The sequence below is a fragment of the Octodon degus genome, unplaced genomic scaffold (genome assembly GCF_000260255.1).
Source record: "Octodon degus isolate 3935 unplaced genomic scaffold, OctDeg1.0 scaffold00015, whole genome shotgun sequence".
Lineage (NCBI taxonomy): Eukaryota > Metazoa > Chordata > Mammalia > Rodentia > Octodontidae > Octodon > Octodon degus.
This window is the reverse complement of record NW_004524591.1, coordinates 4,117,045-4,129,926: the sequence shown is the minus strand read 5'-3', so window position 1 is coordinate 4,129,926 and position 12,882 is coordinate 4,117,045. Positions and strand designations below refer to the sequence as shown.

Sequence of the window (12,882 nt, the reverse complement as noted above, 5' to 3'; positions counted from 1 at the left end):
ATAATTCTCAAAACTTTTCTCACCAAGACTTTAGAAAGTATTTAACAGTGTTTCCTTTAGTAGGTACTTAGTTCCAAAGCATTATAACATATTAAGCCCAATATAAATTAGAAGAATAAGAAAAAGTGATCATGATGAACACAGAAGAACATGCAACCAGGCACCAACACTAGTTTATTTTGTAGTTGAAGAGTCAATTTGGATTTTAATTTCAAGTAGCTAGCCTTTCAGTGGTATTTCTGACAAATTTTCAGAGGAGCTGATGCTGTTGGTCTAGGGGGTCACCAGAGAAGTACTGGTTTATATAGCTTCTTTTTCTGTCTGAAAAAATCATATACCACACACACACACACACACACACACACACACACACACACTTCCTCTGCTGTGATCATTGCTTTTAATAGAATTACTAAATAGGACAGGATAAGGCATGATTATCCTATATGGGATATTAGGCAAAATAAATATTTTGCCAATGTTTACAAAAACAACACATCCCTCCCAATTAATGGTTTTACAAAAATCCTGTTGGATTCTATGCAACATTTTCTATCTCCCCTTTTATCCATTCTGTCAGGAATTAGAAAAGTTCAGTGTGAAACTTGTCCCCCTGAGTAGGAAGTGACCACAAGTTTGTGAACTTTGTGTGCATGACAAGTCACAGCTTCCCCTTGCTTTCCTTAACCCAATCCTAATTTCATTCTGGGGATGTTGCCAACTTACTCTGAGGCTTTCAGGTCTAAAATGTTTATTAACCCAGTTGATTCCTTTATACTCTTAGAAGGCTTGTGAGCCTATGTGTGTTCATGCATTTGCATGAGTGTGGGTTTTTTTGGTTTTGTTTTGTTTGTTTGTGTGTGTGTGTGTGTGTGTGTGTGTGTGTGTGTGTGTGTGTGTGTGTTCCACTTTTGTCCCTCCTTGCTGGTATCCATTATCAACCATTCTGGATGGATTACAGCATGGTCCAAGGGTAGCTTGCCCACCTAACACAGGGTCTCAGGACCACATTATGGAGACCCCATTAACCATTCTTTAGTCCTTGTTTTGCTCACATTCTAGGATGTCATCTCCATTTCATTTCAGCTACTTACTTTCTTGAAATGCTCCAAGCCTTAGGATTTTGAAAAGACATTTTTACCTCAAAATTGTAAAATCTAGAATTTTACTTGGACCACAGCCTACATTCACTCAACTTACCATTGTCCTACTTTTAATATAAATATAGCACAGCACAGTTCTTAAGAATCCAGCCTCTTAATTTATACTGCCTTCATTTAACCCCCTGCATAGCACTATCTGGTTCACTTGGGTAATTTCTTAAAGCCTTTTAAGGACTTTGTTTCCTCAGGTATAAACTTGGGATCACATTTGCTAACACAAATGTCCTCCCACGTGGACATGGATTGAATGAAATAAATAAAATCAGCTTGACATTTTGTTCTTTCCTTTTCATTTTTTTTGTATTTTAGGGAAGGGTCTACAGAATGTTCATGGTCTCACTACTAGATCGGACTCCTAGTGATCCACTTGTTTACAGCCTCCCAAGAGCTAGGTTACAGGCTCCCGGAGGCAGGTCCAGCAAGACAGGCCCGGGTATCTAAACCCCGGTTCCTGCACCTGATTGCAGGTGCTTTAATCTGCTGAGCTATTTGGCTGGTCGCAGCTTGAAATTTTTGACCCTTGACCAGTTCACTTCTTCCTGAACTCGCTGACTGTCTCTTGGCACCTTCCTCCTCTAAATATTTACTGAAGCCCAAATCCTTGATTTCAATTATGCTCTCTTATTTAGCACCAATATGCTCTCTTTGTTTGTGCATATGTTGAAGTTGTTGAAATGAAGTGAAGAGAAAAACTTTATGAATTTTTTCTCTGCAAGAATTATCTTCCAGGATTCAATGTTTTCTTCACTATTTTTTAGCAAGAGGGAATCTAGATGCTTTGCCTTTTGAAATTCTCCCTACTTAAAGATCAGGCCGTATATTAGGTATGAATTCTAGAACTTCTCTTGTCATCTGAAATTAACATCAATGATCTGTCCACTACTATCCCTATTCTTTTCTCTTGTTCTTCTGACATGGTGTGAAAACTGAGACTCTGATAGTTTCAGTTGAGTACAGCATAAAATTTAAAACATTACTTTGGTATCTCTAGACTACTCTGCCTTTACTGCTTAGCCCCCATATTTCTTGCCACTCTTTCTTCTGGCTTTGAGCTACAGGCAGATGCTGGTAGGTGGGTCCACTTTTCCTATCCGGCATTGCTTGTGTAGCATGCAGTGAGTGTGGCGTTCTGCCCAATGTGTTTCTCACAGTGCAGCGCACACTTAAGGCCCACCTCACACTAAAAGTATCCTAGTAGGACTCCGTTTGTTTCACTTCACACTTTGTTTCAGTGTATCTGAAACATATTCGGAAAGTGGAGAACTGACACGCAGATACTGAAAAGTAGCTCGTGTGGTGGAAATATTGTTATGTGCACTCTTAAGCTTCAAGCCCCTGACATTTAATATCAAAAAGGTGCTCAAGATAACTTTATTAACTTCCCTGTAGTGTGTCAATGAAAAAACTAAAGCCCAGAGAGCATAGTTATTAATTTTACCATCAGTTTTTCCACTGTGAATAAAATATATGATTTCTGATCTTGCATACAGTTAAGTTCCACTTTTATTTTGAAAAGTTATCTTCAGTGTTTTTACTGTGATATTGGAAATGTATATAAAAGTGAAATATGTAAATGAAAAGTATTCCAACTAAAACACCTTTAAAATATATACACTTTCTAAGAATTAATAACAAATGTTTTACTGACATTTTCATATGAACAAGTTATCAGAGAAAGCAAAAGTTTATAAGATATTATGAAATTATGCACTGAGAAGAAACAGGAACTGGCAAATATCTTGGAAGAGAAAAAATATAGATATAAAAAACTCTGTATCTTACATAATATGCCCTGGATCTGATCTTTTAATTAAATCTACGTGTGGGCACCTAATTGCTACCATATAAAGCAAAATTATATGCATATAAAAATAGAAAAAAACAAGTGGGTTAAATTACCTCTTAACTTTGTAGCAGCTACTCACATTTGGAAGGCATAGTATTGACAGAGTATTTTGAATATGGGCCTTATTTTTCCACCTAAACACTGATAATGCTTACACTAATTTTAAAAATATCAATTTCTTCAAAGATTCACTTCATCTGGAGGCCTGTCTTTATTTTTAAATACTAACAAGGAGTAGTCTTATTATAAATTGAAGAACAATTGTTAATTTTGTCAATGTTTTATATTAATATTGTTTTTAAATGGGCAGGTTTTATAGTGATTAGAGCCAAACAATATTTATTTTCAATTTCATTTTATTTTCCATGGAGTTCATAACTGCCTTGTTGTCATTATTTGATGTTATTTTTATAACTCATCAATTATCAATTTGTTCAGTACAAATTCTGATGGAGCAAGTTGGGTCTTTATATGTTATTTAATGTCTTTTTTCATAACTGCCATCTCCTTTTATTTTACCTTTTCTGTCTTTCTAGAATCAATTGTATTTGCTTGTTGAATTCCCAAAGCCTGATTCTGCGTGACCATTTTTCTTTCCTTCTCTGTTTTCTACATGATTTGCCTTCCTGTCGCTCACTATATAACTGAACATGTATATGCATTTTACATCCTGTGGTGAGCTCTTCCACTTTTTCACTAATATTTTTAACCTCGCAGAGAGCTCATTTCATTCTCACCAAGATTCTTGTATTTTCTCTATGTCTTGGGCTGAACCTTTCATTTCATTCATAGAGTCCCACTTGTCTCACTGTTTTTGGCCCCAGGTTCACACAAGGGTAAACACTATCAAATAATTTTACAGACATTTATTCCAGGCAAGACTAACAGCCGTAATGCCCTGGTCCCAACAGTTGGGCTTGTTAGAGCCTGTGGCTTCTTTCTGGTGTTGCTGGTGTTAATCTCTTCTGGCAATTCTTATTACTTAAAAAGATATTTTATTATTTGCTGCTAGCCTAGAAAATCTTGAAATGCTAAGTGTGATAAATTTCACTCTTGCATTTTACTTTCATTTACTGAGGTATGAAAGAGATTGCTATCTGTGGCTTGAAGGTAAAATTTAAGTCCTTAAGCTGGTCCAACATTATTTTCCTTAATTCAGTCTACGCATTTCTTTTACACTTTAAAATCATTAACGCTGTTTGCCTTTTGCAAAAAACATTAGAATATCATTGTTAAGTTGGCAACATAGAGACTAATTTTGTACCTTATAATGATATCTTAGAGTAGTGAAATATATAACCATTAAATATTAGAATAATAATTACAGATAATGACTTAGGTCACTGCATAATAAGGCCTCTTAGTAACTACTGTCTTTTTATTAATACTGCACACCTTGGACATCAAGTTCCCTCAGGAAATGACACACATCCAACACAAACTATTATTTCCACTCTTCTGTTTTCACAGCTGGATCATTCTCCACTGTTTATCCCACACACCACCGGCAGCCTCTTCCACAGCATTACACTGGTCTGTGGCTTACAGGAGAGAGCTGGGCTGGTCAGAGCATCTGTCCTGCTTTCTTGAGCTCACTAGCAGAGTCAGCACTTTCCACTTACTTAGTCGGAAGATGAGTTACCTTAATGAAGCGCCACCAACAGTCCTGTAGCCACTCCGACCCTGTACCCCTGTGCTGGCCTCTTCCTTCAGAAAAAGGCCCCATAGCTTTTGCTCCTCTGGCCATGTGGCATGCACTTGTGCCTGAGAACTCCCTTAACTATCTTCACATGGATGTGCATCATGGCAACAAGATGGTTCTCATGTTATAGGCAAGAGAACAATGTTTCATAAAGTTCGTGGAACCATGGATTCTAAATTGTTATGTATTTCTCAAATTGGTCTTTCTTACCCAGATTCTGAATGTTTCAACTTCTCTTGTTATATTTGAGTTAGTATCTAATAATACAGAGTTTGAGCTAACAACATTGCATTTCAGTGTTTCTTATATACATACAAAATATGACAGACGCTAGATCTGATATCCAGTATTTGATTGAGCGATTGATTCATTTTTAATGTAGCCTGATAAATAATCTCATGAAATACCTGCTTGAGCAGGGAAGCATTTCAGTGTATGTTTTCAGCAGAAACTAAACTTAAAAGAATGTGTTTTGAACTCACCTGGAACCTGTTCACTTACATCTTTTTCAACACCTCTTTTATTCTAGTTATGTTTCGCCTTTATGACACAGATGGGAACGGCTTCCTGGACAGCTCGGTAATTTTTTCCTTGAAATTTTCTGTGGAAAAATTTGAAGTAATTTTTTCTGTACAAAAGACAGTGAATAAATATAGAACTATCAACACAAAAGGAAGATTTAATATGGTTTACAACCACTCATACCATATTTTTATCATTTGCCATTGAGAGGAAAAGTGGTCTGAGGAGACAGGATTATGCTTTTTCTATTGCAGTTTTGTTACCAAAACATGGCTTTTTTTTTTTTTTTTTCTGTGCTGGATGTGGATAAAAACGAAGATTCCAACATTGTCTGAATAAAACATCAGGTAAAGTTGAGACCATTGATCTAGAAAGAAAGAAAAATGATCCATGAGATCTGACACCTAGAAAAATAGTGAGAGTACAAGTAGAACCTAAAAGAATTACCAGGTCAATTTGAAGTTTGTATTTTCTCATTTATAAAACAGTGTTCTTGCCATACATGGTTTTGAAATAAATGTATTTACAGACTGTCTTGATGAACTTCCTTGTTAAAAATATCTCATCCAATTTATAGACACCTTACACACTAAAGCTTGAATCATATAAAGTGGGAGAAAAATAGTCTCTGTTACTAACTAGAAAGAACAATTATATGTGCACTGTATTTGTAAGACTTAAAAATCATCAATGGATATTTTAAGAAGTACAGATTAGCCTAAGGCCTACTGCACAAACTTAATGAAAGTCTATCTCAAATTTCATCCATAAATAAAATGTATGTTTGCTGATAACATTTTTAAAAAAGAATTTGAAAAAGAATAAAAATGAAACAGAATTTCAAAACAAGTTGATGAGGAATTAACAATGGTTACTATATTGCATATTGTTAGCTTCAAAATAGTTGCTCAGATTCCCAGAAATAAGCAAGCAATACTAATCACACAATAAAAGCAGTAACTGTTCCTTTTAATACATTGATCGAAGTTGTGTATGTTATTTCTACTTCCTCATGAAAAAGGGACAGTAATAAAACAATAATGGTGTAAATGACGAACAGAAAAATAAATGTGAAGACAGGTTTATGCGTCGCTCAGCAGGATAAGTGGCATAACAGCATCTCCAGAAATAAAGTAAAACATATTATTCCCACCCAAGGAAAGTGCTGGATGCTGTGATTATAGGATTTCTTATGTTTCAGGCTCAGTAATTTTTCTTATGCTATTTCTTTTAAGTGCCTACTAATTCTCCCTTTTCCTTTTAGGAATATTAGGGTACATAATAAATTTCTTAATTTTATGATGTGGCAGCATAACTAGGAATTTAGGTATATTTTTCCATGATATTTACTGAGCTCATGATTATACTTAGGACTACAGTAACAAAAATTATATCATAATTAATATTGGTTTCATTTGGTGTTTCCTTTTAATTAATTTTAAATGATGTTTCTTTATGACTTTTTGTTATGGGCTGGTGATCTATAAATTCAGACAAAAATTTCTTTAGTTGCTCTAGCCATTTTCTGAAAATATATATGATAGTTAACTAGAATTATTTATAACTGTGTTCCTAGTATTTAACAATAAATTGGGAATAAATTTGGCATTTACCATTAGTGTTTTCTCTTCTCTCTTTTGCCTTTCTTTTTTTGTATTGAAATATTTGGATTTAATCATTAGGATTTGTTCCAGCCTACTATATTAATAATTTCCCTCAGTATTTTTTGCTTTCTGAATTCATTTGTGTTAATATTTTTTTAATGTATTTTAGTACAGGGTTCAGGGTCATTTTACACAGATCGGATTTGTAGTGATCATCCTGTTTTCAGCCTCCCAAGCACTGGGATTACAGGCATGCGACACCATGCCCAGTCTTGTGTTAATATTTTAAATGAGTAGCAGTTTATTTTTTGGAAACAAAATAAAGAAAACTGACAATTTAAAAACTCTGACCATCTCCCACTATAAGAATTACTGCTTAATCTGCATTTCTAGTGTCAAACATCTAGATTAATGTACTTTCCATAAGAGCATTTTTATCCCGTGAGGCTACTTTTTGAACTAGAGAAGATGAGAAAATCCAATTCACTGATGACAAAATTCAATGTGGGGTTAGATGACTAATGTGATGTCACATCAAATCTGTTAAAAAAAATTCTGCTCTTAACAAACAATCCCAGCACTTTTTAATTCATCAATACTATTACACTGGATATAAGCAAAGATATAGTAGTGAGAGATTAGTAACACACATACTTAAAAAATATATTTTCTAAAAACTACTTATATATTTTATTATTTCTGGGGCAAGTTGTCTTGCATAAATAATATATATATTTTTGGAAAGAAGCACAGCATTCACTACTTTCATGGAGAGACCCTGTGACTCCTAAACAAATAACTTTTTAAAACCACATTTTTTTACATCCCATTAACACTGACCATACAAATTACATCAGAGATTTGAGTGGAAAAATGTATGAATAGCATACGTTCAAGCTTTATACTTTTATACTTTGAACATTTTAAATTACACTATAAAACACCACTTTTAAGCTATATCATGTCTACTTGTGAAACTAAAAATGTCACATAAAACCATTTTTTGTATATGGAGACAAAAATATTAAATACATATGTATCAAAGATAGTTTAATTTATTAAGCCAAGTCAGTGTATCACCTATGAGTTCTTCAAAAGGGTTTACATTTGAACAGAAAAATATGAAAATCCAAACTAAAATTCCATCCAGTCACAAAATAAAGGCCACATAAACTTAGCCTCCAAAACTCGACCCTGAAACTTTTTCAGAGAGCAGATTATCCCAATAAAGGACCAGAAGAGTCAATAGAGGTTCTTAAAGTATGAGAATAAAAATAAACCTTTCAGTCACTCTCAACTCCTTCCTTCCACCCTTCGACATCTGTTCTCAAGCCAAAGGGTCACGCTATTCAATGACTTGAAAAAATCCTTTCCTGTGAAAATATACATTGGTTCCGGCTCTCATGAGGCACGATTTTCTGGAAGACATCATTTCTTGGTATCATTGTGCCCTCTCTTGGTGAAGATGTCAGATAAAGCACAAGATAAAATTATATCTGAACTCTTCTTCCTGTATAATTAATAAGATCCTTAAAAAAACATTGTGTGTGCTCACTTTGGCAGCACTTATACTAAGCTGTGCTTTGTTTTTGCTTTCCAAATTGTAATTTTTGTGAACATAGATGATCATAAAACTGTAATTTTTGAGCTGCTGTTTGAACAAAATGTTGCCTCTAAGTGAAAGATTAATGCGATGTTCTTCATCCTCCTCCATCCCTGTTCTCCAGGAGCTGGAAAATATCATCAGTCAGATGATGCATGTCGCAGAGTATCTTGAGTGGGACGTCACCGAACTTAATCCAGTAGGTAGATGACTGATTTAGCTGTTGTCTATATTCGAGACGGTTCCTTCCCTTGTTCTCTTTTCAAGGACCTTACTGCAATATGACTTTTGTCTCTGAATAACTGTGTTACCATTCTAATCAGGAATCAAAGTGGATTTGGAATGTGATCACCAGGTAGATGTGATGACGTAATGCTTTTAGCAGTATCTTTTTTGCTTTCTTCTCTATAGAAATTATTTTGAATGTCCCACTTAACGTGCACGGAGGTAAGGATGAATTGCCCAGGTTCATGGATCCTATGAAAAAAATCGCGATGAATCATTCCTGTCCAGTTTGTCTTGCTACTGCACGTTTCGTGGGTACTTGCAACTCTCAGACATGTCATTTTGTTCATCTTACGAATGGGTGAATGAAGACCCAAGTGCAATGTATCCCTGAAATTCTCTGGGGTTATGTTTCCATAGCAGGGTAAATTTCAGATATGGTCAGAAGAATGCCTATAAATGCCTACATTTGTAGTTTAGACTCTAAGTATGCTACATCTGCTGCAGTTATATAAGTTATTTTTTTTTAAATACTGTACTAATAAAGACTTCGAAGGCACAACTCATGTTGGTGGCATTCTAGGCATTTTATGGCTTGAGGAAATACAAAACTGAGAGCACTCGAGACAGCAATGCAGTGCAACCCTCGGTGATGAGGGAATGCTGGAGCACCTGCGGAGGAGGGTTCTGAGGCAGCAGCCAATCAGCAGCAAGAAGATCTGAATAGTGCTCTCGGATTGGCTACTTGTAAACCTCCTGCCCCCCCCAAAACAAATAAATAAATAAATAAAATAAACAATTGTAGAAGATATCTGTCATTTCCTCGAAATTGGACAGGTTTTCTCCAACAATTATTCCTTTGGTTTTAAGGAATAATCGGAACAACTGAAGCCGTGATCTCTACCCAAGACTCGCAGGGCTACACCATAGGTAGAAAATATTTGCCGAGAGCTCTTCATCTGGTTAAAGCTAGAGCAGGGAATTTTTAATTAAGTTCCTTCCCCCCACACACACACTCGGAATGCATTAAGGGCAGGCCTGATAAGGCTTGAGGATCTGGGGATCGAACCACAGAATTCTGAGCCTGACTGCTTTGCTTAAGCAGGCACTTAAACAACAGAGCAAATGGGAAGGCCCCCTTTAATCAAGTTCTATAAAGAAGTAGTATCCAAAAATGTGTATAAGAATATAAAGAGTTATCTTACATAAATTTAGATACGTTTCCACTATTATTTAAATGTATTTGTAAAATAGTTGTGAAGAACTTCTGACCTCAGCTGTAGGTAAGGTAAGAAATTTATAGCAGATACTGATTTCAGCTTCATTTTGAAGCCAGCTAAGTTTAGCCAAGTACACATGAATAGAGACCATATAGATCATTTTTTCTTTATATGGTTTGCATTTTATTCAAGAATTCAAGATGCTATTTGTAAATCAGTGTTCACGTTTCTGCACCTGACGGTACATAGTGTCAGGGCTACGTGACGCAGGCTTGTGCTCACGTTTCCCTGTGTGTCTAAATGAGAAAAAGTAAAGTAGACATCACTATGCAAAGAGGACGCCATTCCTACAAGGGTTAAGAGTTTTCCAACTTTAACTCTACCATATTTGGGCTGGTGTGGAAAGTTCCTGCTGCGTGAGGGCAGCTATCATTAACAGGACTTAATGTGCCTATGGAGTAATAAAGCCCATGGTGCTGTGTGCTTAATGTTCTGCTTGATTCAACTTAACATTTTTTTCACTGAAATCAAGGTTTCATTGCCCTTAAGTTTAATGTTAATTTAAAGTTTAAAGTTTAAATTAAAGTTAAACTGTAAGTTCTTAAAGTTCCATTGCCCTTTTGATTGCATAAATGTAGATCAGACCTCTCTCCCTATTCATTTGTACCAGAGAAAATTGTTCACCTATCATTCAAGCCTGCTTGACCCCGTGGGAAGGAAGAAAGAGGGAGGCTTTCTTTTCCTATTAGACTTTGAAGCATCAGTGGGCCCAGCGACCTCCTGGCAAAAATTATTTTGTTCAAAAGAGACGTAAGGTTGGGAAAAAAGGAGATAGAGATTATGGAAAAGGAAACAGTTGGTGGCTGGACAGCCCAGAAATGACAAGTACCTTCTGGAGAATACAAACAATGCGTGTAGCATTATTTGTGTTCCTAATGCATCCACCTCCATCTAGACAGCTTACATGGTGGAAAATCAAGATAAAAGCCTTACCCGGAGCACTGTATTTGTAGTCACAGTTGCTGTCTCTCTTAGTTGAATGCTTCAACATCTCTCTTCTTTTGAGACAAATATACTCATTTACAGATTCTTATGGCCTCTGCATGCATGAATAAAGACATGTGAATATTTCCTACTAATCTCAAACACTGGGGAAAGACAAAATGTCCCTGGAAGGAGTTTTTATTAAACTAATCCAAGTTGTACTGTTAGATTCACTAAGGATAAAGTGAAAACATAAGCCGCCCGCAACACATGTTCTGTGTTTTCGGTTTTCATCGTGGTTGTTCGTTCATCACAACTCATCAGCATGCTCTCAAAAGGCAGGGTGATTTTAAATAAATCTTATGTCATTCTATAAAATCTAAATCCTTTCTTTTATTTGATAATGAAATAATTACTCCGGCATCATCTTATCTCTAAAAGTCCCCTTTCCAATACTTGGAGGTCAGAAATTGTTATGCAAGACAATAATCTATTTTTCAAATACCTCATGAGGAAAGGCAGCAAATAACCAATCACAGATATATTTAAAGGAAACAATGTTTCTACCAGGAAACAATATGTCTCTTCTATTGTAAGTTTTCATATCTCTTTACTAATCCTGTTTCCTTCTTTTTCAACTGTTAACATCCACTTCTGTGTTAACCAAAAACAATGAATTCCTTTCTTTCTTGGAGTCCTTACCAAATTTCACAACTTATCAATAGGAAAGTGTTTCCCTTTTTTAGCATCCAAGGGTGATACGGTTGGAAAGCTAACACAATCTGCATTAGTAATAGCGTAAACCGCTTTCTGTATATGCTTCCTACATATGCCAGGGTGTCTTCCATCTATAAAATCCTAACTCATTGAATTCATATGACAGGCCTTTGAAGTAGGAACTGATGTAAGCATTAACCCACAGAGGTAAAAGTGTTACACCACTATTAAGGACATTTTGGAATATTATGTGCAAATCATCTTTAGAAAGGAAGTCTAATCAAATATGATTAGATCATTAAACTTTTAGGCTTTATTAAGTTCTGATAGGTAATTAAATGCAACTTAATTCTCTCACTCCTTTCTACTTAGCAGAGTTATTTGAGCTCTTTTCCATGAAGTTAATTTGTTCAGACATTTTCTGGCATATATATGAACTTTAAAAAAAAATCAAGAAAGTAATTAAAGGCCACTTTTATCCTTGAAGTTACTTTCTTATTTAACTGTGCTATTCATTTGCAAAATAATACAATTTTAAGCACTTATTTTAGAAAGTTGATTGGGGTTGGGAGCAAAGTTTGAGAAATCCTACCAGTCACTATTTTCTCAATAATAGGGTTAATGTTAAATTAAATAATCAAATTGTGTACTCCAAATTTAGCTATTGGTCACAGTTTGTAGTAATCCTTCCCATGTAATGTATTACTGTATTACAGAGGATTTATTTGAGTCTTTCCCTTTGTTTCTTCTCCAGATCCTTCACGAAATGATGGAAGAGATTGATTACGATCATGATGGAACGGTATCTTTGGAGGAATGGATTCAAGGAGGAATGACAACGATACCCCTGCTTGTGCTTCTGGGCTTAGAGAATGTACGTGTGCATGCAGTGGAGTTCTCTATTACAGCTTTTGATTAGAAGTTGGTGTGGGCCTGGGGAGATAGCTCTGTGGTCTAAGCACGTGCCTGGCAAGCACAAGGCCCCTACTTCAATCGTCCATAGTGCAAGCAGTGCTGGCCCCAGAACAAGGCATGGTGGCACACGCCTGTAATCCCAGAGCTAGGGAGGCTGAGACAAGAGGATCACTATAAGTCTGAGCTATGTATAGAGACCCTGCACCAAATAAACAAATAAAATACTAAAGAAAATTATAAATAAATAAATTGATCTGACAATTTTCTATCACTAAGCATGTAGTAAGTGCCTCAAACTTCTAAAAACCATACCAAGGTGCCATTTAACAGTGACTCCTTGTGTGGCAGTAATTGCCACAAGCGTATCAATTCATGTGAAGC

The 12,882-nt window shown here is 35.7% G+C and overlaps 1 protein-coding gene across 2 annotated transcripts in view; it reads left to right on the top strand.

Moving 5' to 3' along the window:
• Positions 1–12,882, top strand: part of Dgkb (diacylglycerol kinase beta) — a 705,005-nt gene that overhangs the window by 187,691 nt on the left and 504,432 nt on the right. For both annotated transcript variants that reach the window (XM_023709934.1, XM_023709933.1), the window contains exons 6-8: positions 5,241–5,290; positions 8,565–8,639; positions 12,341–12,460. In XM_023709934.1, coding sequence (XP_023565702.1) covers positions 5,241–5,290; positions 8,565–8,639; positions 12,341–12,460 — 245 coding nt within the window. The remainder of the gene's footprint in view (positions 1–5,240; positions 5,291–8,564; positions 8,640–12,340; positions 12,461–12,882) is intronic.